At 51.4% G+C, this 21,962-nt stretch overlaps 1 protein-coding gene and 1 long non-coding RNA gene across 8 annotated transcripts in view; one reads left to right on the top strand and one right to left on the bottom strand.

Moving 5' to 3' along the window:
* RASGRF1 (Ras protein specific guanine nucleotide releasing factor 1) overlaps nucleotides 1–2,577 on the bottom strand; it is a 63,479-nt gene extending 60,902 nt beyond the window's left edge. For 4 of the 7 annotated variants that reach the window (XM_074317371.1, XM_074317369.1, XM_074317372.1 and 1 more), the window contains exon 1: nucleotides 1,919–2,577. In XM_074317371.1, coding sequence (XP_074173472.1) covers nucleotides 1,919–2,494 — 576 coding nt within the window. In that variant the 5' untranslated portion in view covers nucleotides 2,495–2,577. The remainder of the gene's footprint in view (nucleotides 1–1,918) is intronic. The other 3 variants (XM_074317374.1, XM_074317373.1, XM_074317370.1) reach the window with 2 other exon arrangements.
* Nucleotides 1–21,962, top strand: part of LOC141568081 (uncharacterized) — a 91,692-nt gene that overhangs the window by 36,251 nt on the left and 33,479 nt on the right. The window lies entirely within an intron of this gene.

Below are 21,962 nucleotides of genomic sequence, written 5' to 3'. Positions count from 1 at the left end.
GTGTGTAGGCCATCGACTGGCCTGGCTGGCGCTCCTGTCCCTCCCAGAATCCACTGCTAGCACGATTCAGTGCCTAAGCCACGAGCTTAACCATTTGGAATCAATGTCGGCTCTCACTTTCAGGAATTCTTAGACATTGGGTGAATTCTAGGTCTGATTCCACCACTGACGCTGTCTGTGATGTGGGGTGACTCCCTTCCCGTCCCTGGTCTTCACTTTCTCTGTGTGAAATGGAAGGAGGGCTCCATGAGGTCTCTCTGAGGTTCCTTTCAGCTTTAACATTTTGGGTTAGGCCTTTGGGTCCAGGTGGGTGTCATTCAGATTGAACTCAGGTTTACCTAGATCCAACTACAGAGGGTTGAGCACACTCCATATACGTTATTTAATTGCATTGGCAAGGAGGGCGCTGAGGGATGGGGTGGGCTCTGGCTGGGGCTGTTGGCTGCTGGTAGATCACACAGGTGGGCTTGGGCGGGCAGTGTTCTGGAAGGCTTGGAGGGGCAGGTCAGGAAGGGCGGAAAGCACTGTCTCTGGCCTGGCCTGGCTCTCTCAGGAGGGCCCTCTGGGCCCCACCTGTGCTTTCAGCTAAAGGAGCCGCCTGCTCTTTGCTCTGCTTTGCCATCTGGGAGCCCCCACCTGCCATGTGGCTTGCCATCCCCAGAAACTCACCCTCAAATATTCCCTTCCCCATTTCCCAGCCCCCACAGGCGGAGGCCAGGGAACCAAGAGGTATGCTGCAGAGACCCAGCTCAGATCGTCTTGACAATTAGGGGGACTTAAAGCCCTGCTTTTATTTCAGTCAGTTCAGTCTCACCCCCCAACCCCCCCTTGTCTGCAAATAGCGATGGCTTCTGAGATCACATTTTTTTCTCAGAACGCTGAGGTAGCCTCAACTCCTGGCATGACGCTGGGCGAGTCAATTTTTCTCTCTGGCCCCATGTTCTCATCTAGCCCCATGGGTCTCCGGTTCCCCCCAGCAGTGGTATTTTAGGGTCCGCTGCCTTTTACCTGCTCAGAGGCCGGGGACGGACCAGATGCCTTTGGAGAGGACATGGAGCTCAAAAATTGCTGCCCCTCTCCCGGCCTGGTTATTCCCACTCGGCGGGTGCAGGTGCTCGTCCCTCCCTCCGCGCCAAAGGCGCACCCCCACAGGACCAAGGCCTGGGCAGATCCAGGCCTGACGTTTTCGCCGGGCAGCCCCGGAAACCAGCGAAAGCAGGAGCGCAGCGCTGTAGCCCAGACTGCGGAGGTGGGGGAGGGGCTGGGGGCGGAGGAGGGGAGAGGCGCATTTGTCCCGCGTCCTCCGCAGCAGCCCTGCGTGCCAGTGGGGTGCTTGGAACCCCTTGGTTTGTTGCTCGGGCCTGGGGCCGGCTGGGAGCCCAGCACAGGTTGATAGCATCGAATTGACCCCTGCGGTTCCACAGCCCCCAACTTGGCAGAGCTAGCGCGGCTCCTCTACGCTCCGGTCAGCGGTGAGGCCGGGGCACCGCGCTCAGACGCCTCCATCTCACCCTCCCCTGCCTCAAAGCGGGGAGTTACACCTCCCAGGTCTGGACAGACTATGGGGGGTCCATGGGGCTGAGAGGTGGGAGTGGGGGTGGATCCACATTCATCGCTATCTGTCCCCGGACCCCGTCTCCCTTGTATCTCCCTGCTCAGCTCCTCTGTCCCCACCTCCCACGGACCTCGCTGGTGAAGGGCACCGCAGCCAGCACCCACTCTCTGTCCGCAGTCTCTGCCCCCTCTGCCCACTGGGGGGTCACCCGCCCACTTGGGCCAACCCTCGCCTGGAGCCGAGAGTGCTGAGGGCGCGGAGAATATAGGGACCAAAGTTGGGGTCCCATCTGCCGGCGGAAGGCCCTGATCCCGAGGGCCGCACCCGGGGCGCGGAGATAATCCAGCGCTGCGCTGGCCTCACCTGTTTCTCCAGCGGCTCCTTGGCCGAGAGCGCAGGCTTCGGGGAGGGCGCTCGGTCGCAGACGCAGCCCTCCAGCAGGTAGAGCCCAGAGGGCCGCGAGCTCGAGTCGCTTTCGAAGTAGAAGAGCAGGTTCTGCAGCAGCGCGAACCACTTGGTTTGCCATTTTGTGTTGTCCGGACTCCGCTTGCTCAGGTAGCCTTTGCGCGTGCCGTCCTTGCGTGCCAGCAGCCCCAGGGATGCGACGTGGCCATCGTTCAGCCGGATCCCTTTCTGCATGGTGCTCGGAGGCCAGCTAGACCCCACGCGCTTACATCTTCTCCGCGCCGCCGGCAGCCCCCTGTCCGTGCGCGCAGCGCGCTGCCTCTCTGGCGCTCGCTCTCCCCTCCCCCCCAAATAGCTACACTCCGGGATCTGGCGCCGAGTCGTGGCTTCTGGAATCCGGATGTACCATTCCCCGCTGGAACCTCGTCTCCGTTCCGCAGAGCCCGGGGCCCAGGAGGTGCGTGGAGACCCTCCCCTGGCACGTGGGAAACTGAGGGAGCTGCGAGCTGTGCGCTGGCAGGGGCAGGGAGTCATGTGACACCGATCCCTGGAAGAGCCCGTCTCAGCAGCGCGGACAGGGACACGCACGCAGCCCGCCAGGCGCAGAGCCGCGCAGGCTGTACCTTGGCGCCTCCTCCTCGCCGACACACACGCACGCACACAAACCCTGCCCGCCCACCCTGCCCGCCCCTGCTCGCCCCTTGTCCCCTTCGGGCGTTAAGAAGCAAATCAGATCCGTTTTCGTTTAACCCAGTGGAACCCCGGAGGCTCGCCACCCGCCAGTTTGCGACTTTGCGCCCCATTGTGGTGCATTGTAGACCTGGGGTAAAGTCCCAGTTTCCATTTTCTCCTCCAAAGGCTCCCTCCGGGCACTTTATTTTTCTAATCCGAGGGGGACGGAGGAATAAATGTGAAAGAGCGTTTAGTCCTAGTCTTTGCATAATTAGCCGGGTTACATTCATATCGGCAGCCAGCCCCACTTGGAGTAGCTTCCTCAGCGACATAAGGACAGTCAGTACAGGGTATGCGATGGGGGGGGGAGGGGAGCGTTGTTTTATGTCGAGTATTGCCATAATTACAGGCGCCACCCCCAGCGCCCCGAGGTCTGGCTGGCCAGCCGCTGCTCGGAGTTTTCTGCAAATACCCCCTCAAAGCCTGAAGGCGGGCTTCAAACGCAGGCGCCGGGGACCATGGGAGCCTTCAAATAGCTGCGCTGGCGCAATGATACCTTAATGATAGATCTTCCGTTCTTATTTTTAGCTCCCGTTCGCCTACACAGTTACCCGGCATTTATCCGAGAACGTCACAGCGCCCGCTTGCTGCACTGCCGGCGAGCCGAGCGCCCGAGCGGGCAGCGCGCGCTGGTGTCTGCCGCAGAGGCAGCCACCTCGCAGCCCGCGAGGGCAAGGAAGGAGGGAGGGACACATCGTCAGTCAGCACCGAGCCTGCGGGCCGCTCCCCCACACCCCCAAACGCACAGACACACGCCCTGGTCTGGTGCACCCTGGATAGGCCAGGGGAATCCACGGAGAGACCCCGCTGTGGAGAACTTGGAGCTGCCCTGTCCTGGGCACCAGGGCGCAGGCCTGCGTTCCTGGAGGTGGGGTGGGGGGCATTCTGGGGGAGTGGCTACCCTGTGACCCTCAGTCTGTCCTCTGGGTGCCGCACTCTGGGCTGGGGACCCTCTCTGAGGCCCCGGGAGGCTGAGCTTTCTTCACGAATAATGAAGAGAAAGAAGGCAGATTTAGTCTTGATTTTCCCGAGAGGGACTGCACACTGTGACCCCTTTCCTTCTCTCTTGCCCTCTTTACGGAAGCAGGAGGGAGGTTCCCAGTCCAGGCTCTCTTCCTCTAAACTCTTATTAGAAAGCCTGATACAGAGGCCAAGAAAACTAAGTGCTTTCCATCAATGGAGTCATTTAATCCTCACACTCGCTGTGGTCCCCCTCCCGTCAGCTCCTTGTGCAGTTACTAAGCTAGGAAGTGACAGAGGTGGGATTTGAACTGGGTCTGTCCCCAGGGTCTCTGCAGAGTTGAATGGCTGGTGTCTGTGTTGCAAGGGGTTGGCTTTGATCCGACATTGGGGCGGGATCTCTTGGGCTGGACAGAGCCGCAGCTGGGCCGGATGGAGGCCCCTGTGAGTTCTGCACCTGGACGGCCTGTCAGAATCAGCTGGGACGCTCACAGCACCTGCAAAGGCCATGGCGTGTTGTCTGTTTTCATGGGTGATTTGAATGTGCAGCAAAGTCGGAGACCCACTAATGCGGCAGAAGCAGTGATAAGGTCATGGGCACGAGCCGCCTGGGGTCTTGTTAAAATGTAGGTTCTCATTCTGGCATCTGCGTTTCGAAAAAGCGCCCAAGTGACACGCCAGTGCTGGCCCGAGGCCTACCTTTGGAGGATTTAGGGCTCTCAGGAGGCAGGAGAGGGTGGGGGGTTGGGATCCTTCCCCTGCCCTCCCCTCCCCTCCCCTCCCCTGCCCTCCCCTGCCCTCCCTCCCCTGTCCTCCCTCCCTCCCTCCCTTCCCTGCCCTCCCTCCCTTCCCTGCCCTCCCTCCCCTGTCCTCCCTCCCTCCCCACCCTCCCTCCCTCCCTCCCTCCCTCCCTCCTCATTCCATCAGTGTTCACGGAGCCTCCCATCTGTGTCAGGCCTTGGGCTGGGCCATTGGAGACACAGTGACAAGTGAAACACAGTCCTTGCTTTGTGGCGTTTAGGCCTGCCCAGGGCCCCTTCTCGGTGGAGCCCTCAGTGTAGCAGGAACAAAACTATCCTTCCCTGGGTCTGGGCAGAGGATTTGTTGGAAGGTGTAAATAGGGAAAGAACCACATCCACTCCAGTCGGCCTCAACCCTGAGGCACTTTAGAACTGCCTGGAAAGATTTGAAAAATCTCTGTGTTCACTGCACCCGGGCCCAGTAAATCAGAACCTCTGAGGGTCAGACCTGGGGGTCAGTACTGTGGAAAGCTCCCCAGGGGATTGCAACGCACAGCTGGGGCTGACAACGCTGGTCTAACCTTGGTCCCAGAAAAGCCCCTCTCGAGCCGGCCCCCCGCTGGCACGAGGAGGCTGACAGGCCCCCTCTGGATGGTGGTGCATTTTGTGGTGGGGTCTCCCGGAATTCCTGGTGGACCACACTGGGCTGGGCTCAAGTGTCCACGTCAGAGAGGAGGTGGCAGCAGCCCAGACACTTTGTTTACTTCATGTGAGCTGTGTGCGCGCCGCCATGTGTCCAGTTTTTCAAGGACTCCGTCTTCGGGCTCCATTGGTCAGCTTTGCCTGGGCCTCACATGCCAACACCAGGGGTTCACACTTTTACGTTCCAGCGAAGCAAAAGAGCCATGTCAGTCTGTCTGGTTGTAAGTGTAACGCAGGCTCTTTGTAAAACATTAGGACAATATAGAGAATAAAGAGAGACCTCCTTTTACACACATTTTTTGATATCTAATTTTCTTGACTTTTTTCTGTCAGGCTATTTTATATTTTCAATCTCTCGCTTAACAGTATGTGGGGACATTTTTTCATATGACTACAAATTTAACGACCAAACTCTTTATGGTTGGGCATTTGCATTGTTTTCAGTTCATGGCTTTTGAAAATAAGGTTGCAATTAATATCTTTGCATATACATTTCCTGCCCTTAGGCTAAATTCCTGAAAGTGGCACTTCTAGGTTGAAGGCGTGTGTGTATTTGACACATTGGTGCATATTAATAGATTTCCAGAGGGAGCTTTTTACTCTTTACACGGCTATTGGCAGTGGATGAGACGGCCCGTTTCTCCATCCACTTGTCAATCCTGGATATTGATATTATTTACCTCTGAAATATTTGCGCATCTTGAAAGTACAAAAATGATATCCCTTTCTTGTATTAATTTTCAATTCTTTTGTCGCTTGTGAGGTTAAACATTTTTTAATGTTTATAATCATTCTCATTCCTTCTTTTTGTGAATTTCTTGCTAATATCCTTTTTTTAGATGTGTTTATGTTTTTCTTGTATATTTATCTCAGTGGTTTATACATGAGGACTGACCATCGTACATGTTGCAAATAATCTCAGTTCGCTGCTTGTCTTTAATCGTGTCGATCTGTGTATTGTGTGTGTCTTTCTATGGATTGTAAGAAATTTCTAAGTTTGGGTGTAGGCAAATTTATCTTTTTCTTTATGGTTTCTGATTTTAGACACCCTCCCCTTGTCCCAGCTCCTTCAACATTGGAACATTTGCCCATATTGTCTTTTCTGTTTTTATAGTTTTATGTTTTTCCATTCACGATTTCGATTCATTTGGAGTTTATTTTTGATAGTGAGGTTGGGATCTGGCTTAACATGAATTTTTCCCAAGTGGCTGGCAACTTGTTTCAACTTCGCTTGTTTGAATGACCCAAACTCTACCACTGATACGAAGCAGCGTCTTTATCGCAGACCCGACTCTTGTCTGTTCTTGCCAGTCTTTCCACACACTCCTTTTTCCCGATTGCTCTGTCCATTCTTACACCAGTGACACATGATTTCATTTCTATTGCTGTGACTTCCATCGGCAAATCTGACAGCAGGACCTCCTGCACCACGTGTCTTTGTCACAGTGCCCTAAGTCTTTTGTTTTTATTCTTCAAGTTCAATTCATTACTTACTTTGTCAAGTTCCAGAAAAGTGCCTATGAGATTGTGACTGGAATTACATTGAAAATATTTATTAATTTAGGAAGAATAAGTGATTTTACAGTGTTTTGTCGTCTTGTTTAAGAAAAAGGTACACCACTCTAATTCTTTGTCTTTTAAAATCTTATGATAGAATTTTATATGTTTCTTTACACATGTCTTATGTATGTTTTGGTTATCTTTTGGTATTTTACGTTTCATAGTTGCTAATGGAAAAGTGATTTTTTTTTAATTAAAAAAAAGCTGGCCATTATATACATTTATTTTGTAAGCTGCTACTATCCTGAATTCTTCTTTCTAAACATTTAATTTATCTGTTTGGATTTGCCAATTGGACAATGGAATACATTTCCCAATATTTAGGCGTTCTTGTATTTCTTTTCATTTTTTTTACACAGAACTTTATTGGGTAAGAAATTGGGAAACAGTGTGCACTTCCAGGCCTTTTTTCCAAGTCAAGTTGTCCTTTCAATCTTAGTTGTGGAGGGCGCAGCTCAGCTCCAGGTCCAGTTGTTGCTAGTTGCAGGGGGCGCAGCCCATCATCCCTTGCAGGAGTCCAACCGGCAACCTTGTGGTTGAGAGGACGCACTCCAACCAACTGAGCCATCGGGGAGGCAGCTCAGCTCAAGGTTCCATGTTCAATCTTAGTTGCAGGGGGCGCTGCCCACCATCCCTTGCGGGACTTGAGGAAATGAACTGGCAACCGTGTGGTTGAGAGGACGCGCTCCAACCAACTGAGCCATCCGGAAGGCAGCTCAGCTCAAGGTGCCGAGTTCAATCTTAGTTGCAGGGGGCGCTGCCTACCATCCCTTGCGGGACTCGAGGGATTGAACCGGCAACCTTGTGGTTGAGAGCCCACTGGCCCATGTGGGAATCGAACCGGCAGCCTTCGGAGTTAGGAGCATGGAGCTCTAACCGCCTGAGCCACTGGGCCGGCCCTGTTCTTGTATTTCTTGGATAAACCCCAATCCAGGGTGGATTTTTACATTGTCGTTGGTTTATTGAGTTTATCTCTTCTTGAGTCAATCTTGGCAATTTAAATTTCCAAGATCCTTTATTCACATTTTCTAATTTATTACATGGACCCGAACCAAACATTGTCTTACAGTTTTTCTAATTTTCTTCATCTGTGTTACTTCTTTATAGGTGCTGATTTTATGTTTTTATATTATGTCTTTTCCTGCAAGTGTTTTAATTATTTTATTATTAAGACTTTAAATGCATTTATGATTCTACTCTTTTTCTAGCTTGCTAATGTACACATACATCTTTATTAAATTCTTTTCCACTTTCTTTAGATGTGTTCTGTTTTCCCCCAGCTTCCTGAGTCCTTAATTTATTGTTATTGTTTTTTATTTAGTAGATGTTTAAAACTATGCCTTTTCTTCTAAGTGCAGATTTATTTTTTTCCAGATCCAATAGGATTGCTATATACATTTCTGATTATCATTGTATTAAAATATTCTAAAGTTAATTTATTTATTCTTTAGGTGGATAGTTATCAGAGTTTAACTCCATACTTTCTGAATTTCCAAGAGGATTCTTTTTGCTTGCTTTGGCTTATTTGTGCTCCTGTTACATTGTGCTTACAGAATGCGGTCTGCATTATTTCTACATTTTGAAATTCATTGCTGGTTTTGTGCCCTACATATGGTTGATTTTGTGATTGTTCCGTGGGCCCCAGGAAAGAAGACACCGACTGTTCACAGGGTGTAGGGTTTGACAAGTATCTAGCAGCTCAGTGTAATAAGTGGTATTTTTCAGGGACGAAACCCAAATTCTGGTTTCTGTTCAGGACAGCTGGCAGCTGTGTGCAGAAGCTGCTGCTGTTTGTGCGGCTGTGAGCACCAGTTCTGGGGACAGTCGGTATCCCTTCCTCACACAGGCCAGTGTCCCTGTGGCTCAGGGACTTGCTAAGATCCAGAGCTCGGCAGCAGACCAGGAAGCAAACACGAAGGGCCTCTGGGTAGCTAAGAGGAAACCCACCGAGTCGTGTACTCAGAGCACTGTTCCGACCAGGGTCAGGCCCCCAAGGCCTCGCCCGTCGCCCCTGCCGCGACACTGTCCACTGCCGCCCAGTGGGTATCAGGTTCCCAGCCCATCAAGGGTTAGGAGCAAAACATTCGCAGGTGAGGGAACCAAGCATGTGTTTGGCAGTGAGTGAGGAGGAGCAGAGACCAGTCGCCCACGCGCACAGGGCACAGCACAGAGCGCCAGCGCCAGCTCCAGCGCCAGCTCCAGCGCCAGCTCCAGCGCCGTTTGTGCCCGCCATCTCCCGTTCACCCCTGCGCACCTGCTCCCTCTCTCTGTGGTCTGCCCTGTGCCCCAGGAGGCTGCCCTGAGCCCCTGGTCTCAGCCCCGCCAAGGGCTTCTGGTTGGGTTTGGCCCAAGAGAAACGGTTTCCTTGAGGGAGAGTGGGGGGTTGGTACTGCTCCCCTCCTGTCTAGGGCACCCTGCACCCAGCCATCCAGGTGCCCGGGACAGGTCTCCCCTTGCTCCCCAGGAGGGGCCGGCACTCAGCCCAGGGCAGAGCGTCATCCCAGCCCAAAGCTTGGGAAAGAGTCCCTGCATTACACTCCGCTCCCAGATCATTCAGCTCGAGTGTTCTCTCTGCTTCCTGCTGGACTCAACGTGATTGAGAGCTGGCAGGACACTAGGGAGTAATCAGTCCAACCGCCTCATCTTTTGATTGGGAAAGTGACATGCTCAAGGTCACACAGAGAGTTCGTGGCTGGCTAGAACCAGACCCCGGGCCTCTGGGGTCTTAGCTTGACACTCTCGCCTCTTTAGTATTCTCTCTGGATCAGATTCTGTTACATGTAGAAGACTAGGATTGACTTATAAATGCAATAATATGAAAAATAAGTCAAAGATTTACCTCCCCCTTCATTTGGAGTCAGACCCAGCTAAATGTGATTTTTGGAATCATTTTAAGGGAGTGGGAGGCGAGGTAGGTGTGTGTGCTCTGCTCTCATTTTCATTCAATATTCTTTTCCTTCTTATCTGTATTTTATTGTAATAAAAATTTGCTATAGCAAAGAAATAAGACAGGGACATGCAAAGACTTTTGAGAAATGCTTTCAGTCAAAAACTTCTCATGCTTAAGAGTTGGCAAATCTTCAGAGTTTACCCATCATAACGGTCCAGTTCTCGAGAGCTCTAGAGTGTCCCGGAGGAGAGTTTTACTGCGTTGCTAGATGGGGAATAGTTGCTTCCAGGCCCTGTATTTATTCTTTGGGGTAGGTTTGTTGCAGAGTCCAAAATAGGAGAGGCTTTCAAGAAAAGGAACTCAGAGGGGTGTCAGAATCAATCTATTGTCATTAGGCTGATTTCAGCATTTGAAGTCAAAAAAGAAGAATCAGTGAGAGGATTTCTTGTTGTAAGTGAGGCAACCAAAGTGGGTAGCCGCTTACATAACTTCCCAGGACGCCCCACCTTCTGAACCTCAGACCTGTCCAAACACGGACTTAAGAGAACCCAGCCTCTCATCGTCCCCCTGAGGCAGACCTCAACATGGAGAGCTGGGTGGGGGTGGGGATTGGGTGGGGGGGTGGGTGGGGGAAGGGGAGGAGAGCCTCTCACTTTGTTTTCTGCACCTTTGTCCTTCAGAGGGGGCTGCAGGGTCATGCAGCGCCACCGGTGTGGTGTGGTGTGCTCGCTGGGGAATCCTGCAGCCCTGACTCGCCTGCAGGGCCTGGCCCTGCGCTGTGGTCTCAGCAGAGTGGAAGGACCGTTGGCATTCGCCACTCCCGGTCAGCTGGCCGGTGCTCTGGGTGTCCCCCCACCCCGCCCCACACTCGGCCTGACCTCTTGGCTCCTGTAGCTCTTTATGTAACCAGGCGCCAGCTGTTCTCTCTGGAGGCTGTCTCCAAGGATATTTGCACCTTAAAGGAAGACCACACACCACTGGTTCCTGCCACGTCTGCTCGTGGCACCATTAGGCGTTTTCAGGAGCTGCGTTCTGTAAGTGAATCTGCCAGCTCATCACCCAGGAGTGCTGAGTTACCGGTGACACTTGAAGAAATGCCCAGAATAACTTCAGCCAGCCAGCTATCCATAACCAGGGAGACAGAAGCTCAGGCATGAATTTATGGGGACCACATCTATAAAACCCCAGTAATAGCTTGTCTCTTTCTTTCTCTGGGGAGATAAGAAAACCCTGTTGCCTCTAACCACTTTCTCAGCATCCTGTGAGGAGGATGGCAGGTGAGTGTTCTCATGTGCACACGGTGTCCTGAGACGCGGGACAGTTACCGAAACTTACAGAAAATGAAGTTGTTTAGGGGAAAGAGTCATTAACGAACATATGCAAAGGGAAGTAGTGAAGTTGGGGAGAGCGAATCATTCCTTCCTGCATTTATTTCACAGGCTTCATGGAGTTTCTGCGTGCCAGGCTCTTTGCCAGGACCGGGACCGATACAAAGATCCACGCAGCAGGTCTCGCTGCTTCAAAGAGCCCTAAGTCTGGTGGAAGCAGCAGACACTTAAGCAAACAATTTCAGTGTCACATGTACAGCTGTTACGGTGTTTCTCTGCACGAGGCGCTCAGCTGGGGGCCGGTGGCACCTGAAATCTAGCCCTTGTCAGCTGGCTGAGCCCTTGCTGAGGTGAGGGGTCTGCCTGAGGAAGGGGTACCTTTTTTGGTGGTGAAAAACCTGTATGGGGAAGCCCTGGTCTGGCCACAGTGCCCCAGCCCCCCCTTTTCATAGCGTTATCTTCTGTGAACCATTCCTGGTTCACAAATGGATGTCCCAGTGGTCAGCAGCCTGCGGCTGTGGGTCCCAGACGGTGCCTGTGAGACCCGGCTTCTTCCCCTCAGCCTCCCCCTGCAGTGCTGGGTGGGCACGAGGGGTGTAAAGCCCTGCTCACCCAGGGTCTGGCTGGGTGACGTTTCTTGCCCAGCACCCTATAGGCCGCGCCTCCTGCGTTTGCACCTGGGGGCGGGAGCGGAGCGGAGCAACGTCAGTAAAGGCGGGATGTTCTGAAGAGGGAGCTCAGGCAACGCCCCAGGACTTCCGGACAGAAGGGTGGCCTGAGGCCCAGTACGTGGCTCAGGTCCCGGTGCGGGAGCCCGTCCCTGAGGGGTGTGGCTGCCACCCAGCTCAGCAGGTGGTCTGGGCGCGCTGCAGCTCCCGTGCTCCAGACCTGCAGGGAGTGTTCAGCAGGGCGGAGGTCAGCCTAAGAGGCAGGGTCTGGGGCAGCACGGGCACAGGTGGCGCGGGTCCCAGCGGCAGGGGGACACTTTGCGCAGCCTTCCTGGTCTCACAACAGTGGCTCTCAGAGCGTCAGGCACCAGCTGTGCTGCCAGGACCCAAGGACAGAGGCCGGGATGAGCAGTGCCCCGACTGAGGCAGAGACAGTGTGGTGGGCGGGGCCGAGCGTGGGGTGGGCGGGGCCGAGTGTGGGGTGGGCGGGGCAGTCAGGCACCTGAGCTCCAACCCGTCTTCTGTGCCTGGGTGACTTTGGACACATTGTGACCCTTCCCTGAAGTCGCAGCGTCCTCGTCTGTAACGCGACACCCCCACTTTGCCAAGTGGTCGGAGCGTCCTTGGTGCTGGGTGTGGCATCGTCGCACAGGGCCTGGCTCCGGGCAGGATGTTCCATGCCCGCGTCTGTTAACCTGGAAAACCTGCCGAGTGCGGTGCAGGCCCGGACCGCGCGGCGTTCTGCCTGGTGGGAGGCGCTCGGCCGTCTGTACGTTACTGAGATGCCGCCTCCTGCCGCACCTCTGGAGGAAGGGGCTCGGTGACCAGTGACCCCTGCCTCTACTAGAAAGAGTTCTCAGTGACAAGCTGTAACCGGGGAATCTGGAGGTGGTTTTGTTCTGGTTGTCGACAGCGTCAAGGAGACACTTGCAACGTGCTGTCAGGTCGGCGCTGGACGGAGACGACCGGGCTCTGACTCCCGTGGGAATCGCGTGCCTTCGTGAGGCGCACGTCAGAAAGCTGGCGCTTGTGGGCTTGTCCAGGGGTTTCAGAAGCGCCAGCAGGGACAGGACAGGGGTGTGGCTGTCACACTGACAGGGCCTGGGCGGAGGGAGGAGCCGCAGCCTGTGCCCGGTGCCCTGTAATAGGCATCTCTTTTGAGTCTCCAAACAACTGTGTGGGGGAGATGTCGCCCCCGGTGTACAGAAAGAGAAACTGAGGCTCAGGCGATATAGTAGACGAGCCTGGGTAAGACAGTGCGGAAGGGGTGACAGCAGGACACTGCTGCTGATGGCCAGGCCATTACACGGACACGCTGTGAAGCGTGGGGTCGGGGTCTCACCCACTGTGAGCTGGGGGGAGCATGCCCTGCCTCCCCGCCAGCCTGGATGGCTGAGCAGCTGGGGGCTGGCGGGGCCCCTCTTCCCCATGCAGGCTGGCGGGGCTTTTGTCATGGTGGCTGGCTTCTGAGAGGGTGAAGAATGGAAGCTACAAGCTCTTAAGGTCTGGGCTCAGAATCCTAGACTCTCACTCCAGAGGGCACCTCTCCTTGTGTCATCCAGGCCTCTTTATGTCACCCTGTGGGACAAAAACAAATGGTGATACTCTGGCTGTTGCTGTCACTGTGAGTGATCACAGAGTCTTTTGTCTCTGACCCAGGAGGCTTGTGTCTTTCGCCAGCATTCGTGAAACTGTGACAGGCTAACTTGGTAGCTTGCAAGTAGCATAAAGTCTTAGAGCTGCCGCATCTTGCTATGTGCCATTGTAGTCTTTACTGAGACCCCACGTCCACTCAGTTAAACCCCCAGTGTGTTCTCCCCTCAGCCTTGCGTTGTTGCAGAAATTCGTTGAACAACTTTTCACGGAGGCCCTTCTGTGTGCCCAGCGCCCTCTAAGGGCCAGAGATCCAGCAGTCAATGAGACAGGCCCTCACCCTCTTGGGACTTACATTCTGCGAAGCACTCGTCTGTGCCATCAGCTTGCCCTCCTTGTTTTGTCTCTGTCTGTCTAGGGAACCTGAGCCTGAATTCACCACTGACACGTATTCTGGTCCCTCCTCTAACCTTGAGACCCAGCACTCCCTCCTCTAGGAGAGCAGATTTCTTCTCTGAATTTCCTCTGGTGTCAATACTGCCTACTCCGCTTCCTCTGACACTGAGCTTAGGTTCTGTTCCTGACTCTGCCCCCAACTCTGTGACCTTGGACATGTCTCCTTTACTTTCATAAGCCTCCCTCCACGTCCTCGTGTTTGCAATGGGCGCAGCGGTGTGTGCCCTGCTGCCCTCCCGGAGGCACCAGAGGAGACGGTGTGTGCAGCCCCGCTGAGGCTCAGGGAGGGCTCGATGCAAAGGAGGAAAGCCAAGCGCTTCCGATTTCCAGCATTTCTCCGATTTCTGAGTCACCACGGCTCAGACCGCATGTCGTGCCTGCCCTACTTTTACACCCTGATTTCCACACGGTCCTCTCGGCCCATTCCTGCCCGAACACGGCACGAAGACGAGGGACTCCTCACTGGGAGGATAGGGACATGGCTTCCTGCCCCAGCAGCAGCTCCAGACACTTCGTCACCAAGGCCATTAGAATAACACTAACTTTTGCTACCATAGCAACTGCTGCTGGTTGCTCAGCCACTGACTTTTGAAGCTCCTTAAAAATGTGCAAACCTTTTTGCATAAAGTGGCTTTACAACACCGAGACTCGTGGCTTCATTTCCCCTCAAGATTCTTCTTTAAGAAAAATATCATCTGTCCCCCCCTTAGGAGCATTTCATGATTAATTTCTTAAATGAACCATTTTAAAACAAAGTGTTGGCAATGGTTTCTTCATGCCCATGTAAGGGCAAATACAAATTAAAAATCAGAGACTTAATTCTGTTGAAAATAAGAGCAGATGTCCCCCTTTCCCTTTTTTTTCTTAAGTTTATTGGGGTGACAACTGTTAGTAAAATTACATAGATTTCAGGTGTACAATTCTGTATTCCATCACCTATAAATCACATTGTGTGTTCATCACCCAGAGTCAGTTCTCCTTCCATCACCATATACTTGCCTCTTCCCTTTTTTTTTTTTTAGAACATTTACTTAGACAACTTGCAAGTTGTCCCTCTGTCTCTTTGAAATGTGTTCAAATCTTGAAGCCCAGTATGCCTCCTGTGGGCTTGGAGACCCCGGAATGGCTTCCTCAAGGAGCTGGGAACCATCGCGGCATTGTACTCACTGAGGAAAATCGTGCCCCCTCTCCCCGTTTCCGTGGGAGGGTAGGGGCTTCCAAGTTGCAAAACTCCCTTCTATCATAAACGTGGGCGAAGCGTCGTTTTCTCCTGGGTAAAGCGAGTCGCTAACGCAGCTGGTCGCCCCAGGTGCCCAGGAAGCTGGAGAACTGTGCACAACAAGCCTTGTTGCGTGAGGACTAGTGGTAGCACTTGTCTGTCTCCAGCCGAATGTCACGGGTAGTGTCTGCTGGGGGTCTTTGCTGTCTCCCCAGAATCGCCCGAGGTGCATGTCACAGTCTGGTTTGATGCTGATTCAATAGCAAGCTTGTTTCCTTTCTCCTCTATTTGTGGGGAGGCATTTGGGGTTGGGAGATTTGCTTTTAATGGTCACTCACCAGCGCCCACCAGCGCGAAACATTTAAAAGCAGCAGCGCTCATGGAGGACCTCAGCCTGAGGCTGTTAGAAGCTGGGAGGAGGGGCGGGGTCCCCCCCTTCGTTCACATGCACCTAGTGAAGGCCAGCCTTCCCCTCGCTCACTTGCTCGCTTGCTGGGGAGGGTCCTCCGGCCTCGGCCTCGGGAGGTGCCGCGCCCCTGACCAGATCACGGTGAGATCGTGGTGGTGGACGGGCTTTTCCTTCGCCTTTGTGGAAAAACAAAGTATTAGCTGGTGGTTCAGACTCGATCCAGACCTGAGACACTGACGCCGCAACACATCACAGGTCTGTCACAATTCCAGGGAGTAGCATTCACATTGTCTCCCGGGACGACACTCCTAGACGGCTCTCTATATGTCATGGCCGTCGGTTGGTGTCCCTGAAAGGGTTTCTTTCAGGAAACCCGTGTTCATTTGACCTAAAACCACCTACTGTTTCTGCCTGAGGAAGATCAGGGTGAATCCAGACGGCGGTTTCTGCTGCTTGGCTGTTGCCAACACGGACCTGCCGTGGAGGGGACAAGTACGGGGTCGGTTTTGTTACTTACTCGCTGGTGACCATGAGTAGGTTATGTTGAACTTTTATGCCCTCCTCTCTTCATCTGGAAAATGGTGACAGCACATACGGCACAGGATTGCCTGTCGTTGCCTGCGTGTGTCCAGAAGATGTGGACTTGGTGTGACCGTCTCCGTGTCACTCAGATCTCACCTTCCCTGACCTTGCGCAGCCACGCCCCAGCCGTCACTGCTCAATCGTCCTGTTTTTACTACTCGCTGACATTGCCAATAGTTTCCTCATTCCCTTCCCTCCCTCCCTGCCTCCCTCCTTCCTCCTCTTCCCCCATTAGAATGCAAGATCCGTGACAGCACCAACCTCATCTGTCTGTCACTCCTGAAGCCCAGCATGGCACAGTGCTTGGCACACAGTAGGCCCTCAACAAGGGAGGCTCGCAGACTTGTGCTTCTTTCCTTGGCTGACATTTAGCACTGTCTTCTCAAAGCTTTGAAAGAGACTTGTATTTCCCAGCCTGACTTCCTGCCTGGCCTCCAAGCCCCTCAGGTATTTCACATGGAGCCTTTCACACTGAGCTGTTGGTCCATTCTGACTTACAAACATCTAATAGATGGAAAAAAGTCTGATCAGATAGAGCCTCATGTTTCAGGTTTCCCAAATCTCCCACTTTTCAAACGTCTCCTGCTGGGAGCATCTTTTCTCAATCTTTAGGAAATGTGATAACCTGCAGTATTAGAGGGGCTTCCCATGAGGACTGAGACCTCCAGGCCGAACCAGGAACTGGGAACTCGAGCCAACAAGGCCTTTACCCAAGGGACTGTTGACACCAGAGCTGCCCCAAGATGCCAGCATTCAGACAGAAGCAGAGAAGGGGCTGCAAGGAGCTTCCAGAGCAGGGTTCCTAAGCCATCCTGCTGTCATTGAAATTTGACGAGCTGTGACAGCAAGAAGCAAATAAAATGCAAAAAGCTGCCTCAGCCAGAACCACAGGCCTGTGAGGTCTCCTCAGTGCAGCAGGTTTATCTGCAGAAATGAACACCTGGGCTGACATCGGATCTGGGCCGAGACTACAAGCTACAGGCCTGTCCGAAGCCTGGAGACATGGGGTTTGAGATGTTTTGAACATAAAGGATCCCCTTCTAAAGTCATCTAAATTCAAGCAGGAGAAGTCAGTTGTAAGACACTCATATTAGGAAGCAAAAGAAATTTAAAAAGCTATAATACTGTGGGGGAATTTGAAACATTCACATTTCCTAAACTACTCTTTCTTCGAGAAACGACTTGCCTTTCAAAACCATATGGCAGGAGCACATTCAGTGTATAATAAAATCCTTGGTTTTGGTAATTATGCTGAAGCTGGTACAGCGTTAAGTGTTGCCACCTGACGGATGGTGAACACACAAGCGCCCCCATCAGCAGTAGCTGGGAGTTATTATTTTTAACAATCGCTGGAGGCCCGAGAAGAATGAAGTAAATGCCAGCGGGTGCTTTTGGCCAGCTTATGGCTTAGAGAAGAACGAAGACGGGAGGAGGGGGAGGAAGAGGATAAAGAGAAGAAAACAATACAGAGAGGGAGTAGAATAGAATCTATTTTTATTTTCTTTTGATAACTGTCATATTGTCAACAGGAGCTACTTTAAGTACAGATTGGTTTTTAATGGAGCAGAGAGGATCTAAATCACGGGTGTCCAAACTGCGGCCCATGGGCCAACTGCGGCCCATGATCCATTGTTAATTGGCCCACAGCAAATTCCAAAAATATATTTAGTTTGCTTAAATAAACCAGGTGAGGCAATGCGTACTTCAGCTCGAGTGAGTGGCCCGGCTGTTTGTGTATTTCACCGCATAAGGCCCTTGGTGAAAAACGTTGAAAAAAGTTTGGACACCCCTGCTCTAAATGAAGAGACGGTCGTCTGTTAGAGTGCCTCCTGCTGGTGGAGTCCTCTTTTGGAGCTGGAGGTGCAAACACCAAGCTCATAGGGAGCAGAGGAGGGAAGGGGCCGACGGCAGAGAGGGCGAGTCTTCAGTGGGTGAATGTCTGTATTTATAGGAGTTGATCCTCCGTTTCCCAGCCTCCTAGACCGCGTGCACAGAGGAAAAAGAAATGCACTAGTGAGCCCTCTCTGAAGAAATTGCATGGCCCTGAGCCAAGAAAATCCCATCTGCTATGTAGGAGTCCCCTTGTCGGTCACCAGCTGGTTCCCTGGTTGTCGCCCTCAACTAATAAGGCGACCTGAATGCACAGAACTCTCTCTCAGCTTTCTTACGGCTTCAGTTTTGCATTTGAAGGGAAATCGAGGATCATTAAACATTTAAAGAAATCCTCCATCATGAAAGAGGGAGGCCAAATAAACAGAAAAAATGACCTGAAAAAATAGATCAATTCTGGGGGAGCAAAGGGAAACTTTAAAAAAAACAAAACACACACACCTCAATTAGTATCCGCAGAGACTCTAGAAGATATATTTGTTAACCAAGAACAGGATGTCATGAAAAAGTAATGATTGTGGGAAAGAAAGCATTTAAAAATTAAGAGTGATATTGCCAAAAGGACATTTAAAAGAAGAGCTGGAAGATAAATTTTAAAAAGTACTTAAGGAAGTTGGATAAGAAGACAAATGGAAGGAAAAGGTGAGCAAATCAATTGAAGAGGGTCAACGTTGGAATTCCAGAAACAGGGAAGACAGAGGCAAGGAAGTGATTAAAGAAAAAATAAAACTCAAACCCAGGATTATTTAAATAAATCCATTACGTGTTAACATATATGTTGTTTTAATGAAAAAAAAAATGACATTTTTTGAGATCTTTTTAATGTCTGGCTTAGATGACAGTTGGAGTCTCATATCTGCTTCAGCGTTCAGTGTGTTATGATTTCTTGTTTGGTATGAGAGAAAAATTTTTAACCTAGAATTTTATACCCAGCCAAACTGAAATAGGAAGGTGGGACTAAGACGTTTGCAGCCATGCAGGGACTCTGAAATGTTACTGCCTGCGAAGGTAACGGTTTGAGAATGTGCTGCAGCAAAGCAAGGCAGTAAGTCAAGGGAAGTGAAGACCTAGGATTTCAGGAAACAGAGGAATCATCTGAAAAATCAGTGACGAGGAAGCCAGGGGGATATTGCATGGCGTACTCTTTGAAAGAGGTTCTTGGGGGGAAAAAGGGACTTGGTAGAATAGGTGGTGATATGCAGCACGTGAAAAAAGGAAATATCTATAATAGAAATGAGAGCATAATTATAAACTTCAGGAGAAGCAAATAGTTGTGAAAGAACTATTCTCCTTGGCTCTGCAGTGACGGATTGTCCCAGAATCGCAAAACTGCAACACTGCTTATTGAACTTCAGGGTTTAGTTGCATCCTAGACAAAGCAAAGACAACTTACTTTTTGTTACCGAAGATGAGGTGTATGCTATCAGTGTTAAAATGCAAGGGTGAAAGTACAGCTGGCAGAAATGGAAACATAGAAGGAAGGGGACGTTGGCGAAGGGAAACGAGGGTTACCGGGCTTCTTACCTTGAAAAGGTGAAAATTTGACGGGACAGGAAATAGAGTGTTAGTTTATTGCTCACATTTACAAAAGTAACCAAAAGCAGAGCTCTAACTAGTGTTATGACTAGATCAAGGCGTTGGAGAAGGTGGAGGGAAGGGAGGGCTTTCGGTGGCCACATCCTCAACTAACACTGCAGAAACTCAACCACGCAGTAAATCGATACGTCGAGAAACAGTGCTGGAAGCCAGTGATATGAAGGGGAAGGGCCAGATCAGCTAAAAACATGGAAGTGGGAAGAGGAAAGCAGGAGATTGCTGCTTTTATGAACTGTGTGTTTTAAAAATTAATTCAAGGACATAAAAATAAATAAATAGATATGTGTGGTCCAGGCACCAACATACACGGTCAGATCGACTTAGTTCCTCATTGTCTTATGTTTGTGATGCTGAGGTTGGGGGAGGTAGGCATCAGAATCTCGTCTGTTCTCTTTCAACCTACGTATCAGTTTGGATCAGAATGCTCCAGAAGAGCCTCAGGGATCGTGCTATGCAAATGAACTCTTTTTCAAATAACATCTGTTTTTCATATTGAATCTATCTCTGTGGGAGGATTGACAAATGTTCTCTATTATCAACCATAACTTAATATACTTTCCGTGGAGGGCTGTGGAGGGTGCGGGTAGTCCCGGGTGGAGTGGGAGAGAAGACAGTGTTCCCTCCGCCGGCAGCTGCAGTGCTGACCAGCACTGCCCAGGAGACTCCGAGAGAAGTCTTCCTCTGTCCTCGGCCACCGTCTCGGTCAGTGCATTGGCAGATCAGTCCAGATGCTAAGGAAAAATCAGTTCCTCAAATCAAGCAAGGAAACAAAACAGATTTACCTGTGTCTCCTGGTATTCCGAAGTGAGGAAAAGGCACAAAGAAAGTAGCCTTTGAGACCCCATCTAACCAAAACAGGCAGATCCTAAGTCAGGTGACGGATGACCTTGAGAATAAGCCACCTGGAGTACCAGATGTGTAAGCAGGAGGCCCAAGTGCCAAGGAGAGTCCCGCTCTCTGCCTGAAGAGCTGTTTCGTGACCAGCCCGTAGATAGAGAGCAGAGAACGCTTCTAAACTGAAGTTGTCCATCCTGGAGGTCATTCAGCAGTGGCTTCTGTCAACCCAACTCAATGCAATGTTGAGGAAGACGCTAGAGAGAGGTTCCTGCGTCCCAGGTGCGTTTATCCATCAGGTTGTCTCTAGGCTTCTGGGGGTTATCCCTATAACTCCTAGACATGTGGAATTTTGGCAGTTATCCAATTCAAATGTCCAGATGTGGATTTCTTGGATGAAACATGTAGTAGAGCCTTTTGTACCACGTTGCTACATTTGGATCATGTCCGGCGTTACAAGTCCCATCTTCTTCCCCGAAGGACAACTTGAAAACTTATTTCCCCACTTGCTTGGTGTCCAGGACACATGACCACATCTCTACTAATCAGCCTCATCTACTTGAGGCTTTAATTTGAAAGAGAGAGAGTAAGCACGAGCCTCTGGGGGCTGTCCCTTCGGCGGGTGCAGGTGCTGGCAAGGCATCTGTCTTTCGGGGTTGGAGCGTCCACAGGGGGACAGTGGAGGTGGCCGCAGGGGAGGAGGGTCCATCACCAAGACGGCCAGTGGTGTGCTTTGGGCAGTGTGCTCGGAATCTTAGCGTCAAGGCATGGCTTTCTCAACAGTGACGAACCCCCTTTGCTGCCTAGTTGGCTTAACACCGTCTCTGTTGCCTGCAGCCAGAACCCGGCTCAGTGTGGTTGTTTGTGCTGCTCAGAAGAAGCAAACTTCCCCACCGCTCTGTCAGACGCCAGCAGTGCGGTGCCCTCGTGTACTGACGCACTTTTTATTTGTCTGTACAGACATCATATGTGATTCGGGGTGGTGGGAGAGCTGATCTCTTTTGGACATGAATGAAGTTTCAACCCCAGTTTTGGAGATAGCACCCCCAAATTCGATACATTGACATTTTATTTGGTTTTCACACAGAGTGCTAGCTTTTGCTCTGAATTACAGCGGCAGAAATGGCTGACAATATAATTGTGGTTGTGCCTATCAGTCTTCTCATATTGTACAAAAAGTAGGTTTTTGTTCCTCACTGATCTTCTAGAGAGTGGGTGGGATTTTCTGCTTGCATGGGATGGTGAAAGAAGTTAAGGTTTGGATATCTTAGAAAATGTTTTCATCGTCTTATTTCCAAGGGTACTTAAATTAAGTTGTCCTTTAAAAACTTCAGAAGAAATTCGGATTCAATATGAGAATGCACCCAGGTCTATTTACCAAAAGTCGAGTCAGTCCACCTTTTCTGGCAGGATTATTTTTAAGTGACAGAAATAACAGTGGAAGGGTTCAGAGCCAAAGACCCCGACTCGGGAGGATTTCTATTGTGGGAATTCCAGCTCAAAAGACACCAGAAAACCATTTTTCTGGCAGAAGACCATAATTTTAAAGGAGTTGGTACGCCCTGATACTCCAAACTGGCCAAGTTGGGCCCGAGCTTGCTCAAACCAGAGGGAACCCCCTTCGTTGTACCAGCAGGAAATAGGCTTCTAGGGCAGGCCCCGCCGGTACGTGGTCACGGAGAACAGTGGGCAAGGGAGGTTTTCTCCGTGCGCAGCATTTGGGGCATCCCAAGAAGTCCCCCCCCCCAGGCAGGAGCCCTTGGGGCCCTAGTGCAGCAGGATGTGGCTTAACTGTTGATCGGAGACTGCGCTTGTTTTTTCCCTTTTCCCAACGTGTGTGTGT

The sequence above is a fragment of the Rhinolophus sinicus genome, linkage group LG13 (genome assembly GCF_036562045.2).
Source record: "Rhinolophus sinicus isolate RSC01 linkage group LG13, ASM3656204v1, whole genome shotgun sequence".
Taxonomy (NCBI): Eukaryota; Metazoa; Chordata; class Mammalia; order Chiroptera; family Rhinolophidae; genus Rhinolophus; species Rhinolophus sinicus.
This window is presented reverse-complemented; position numbering and strand designations above follow the sequence as displayed.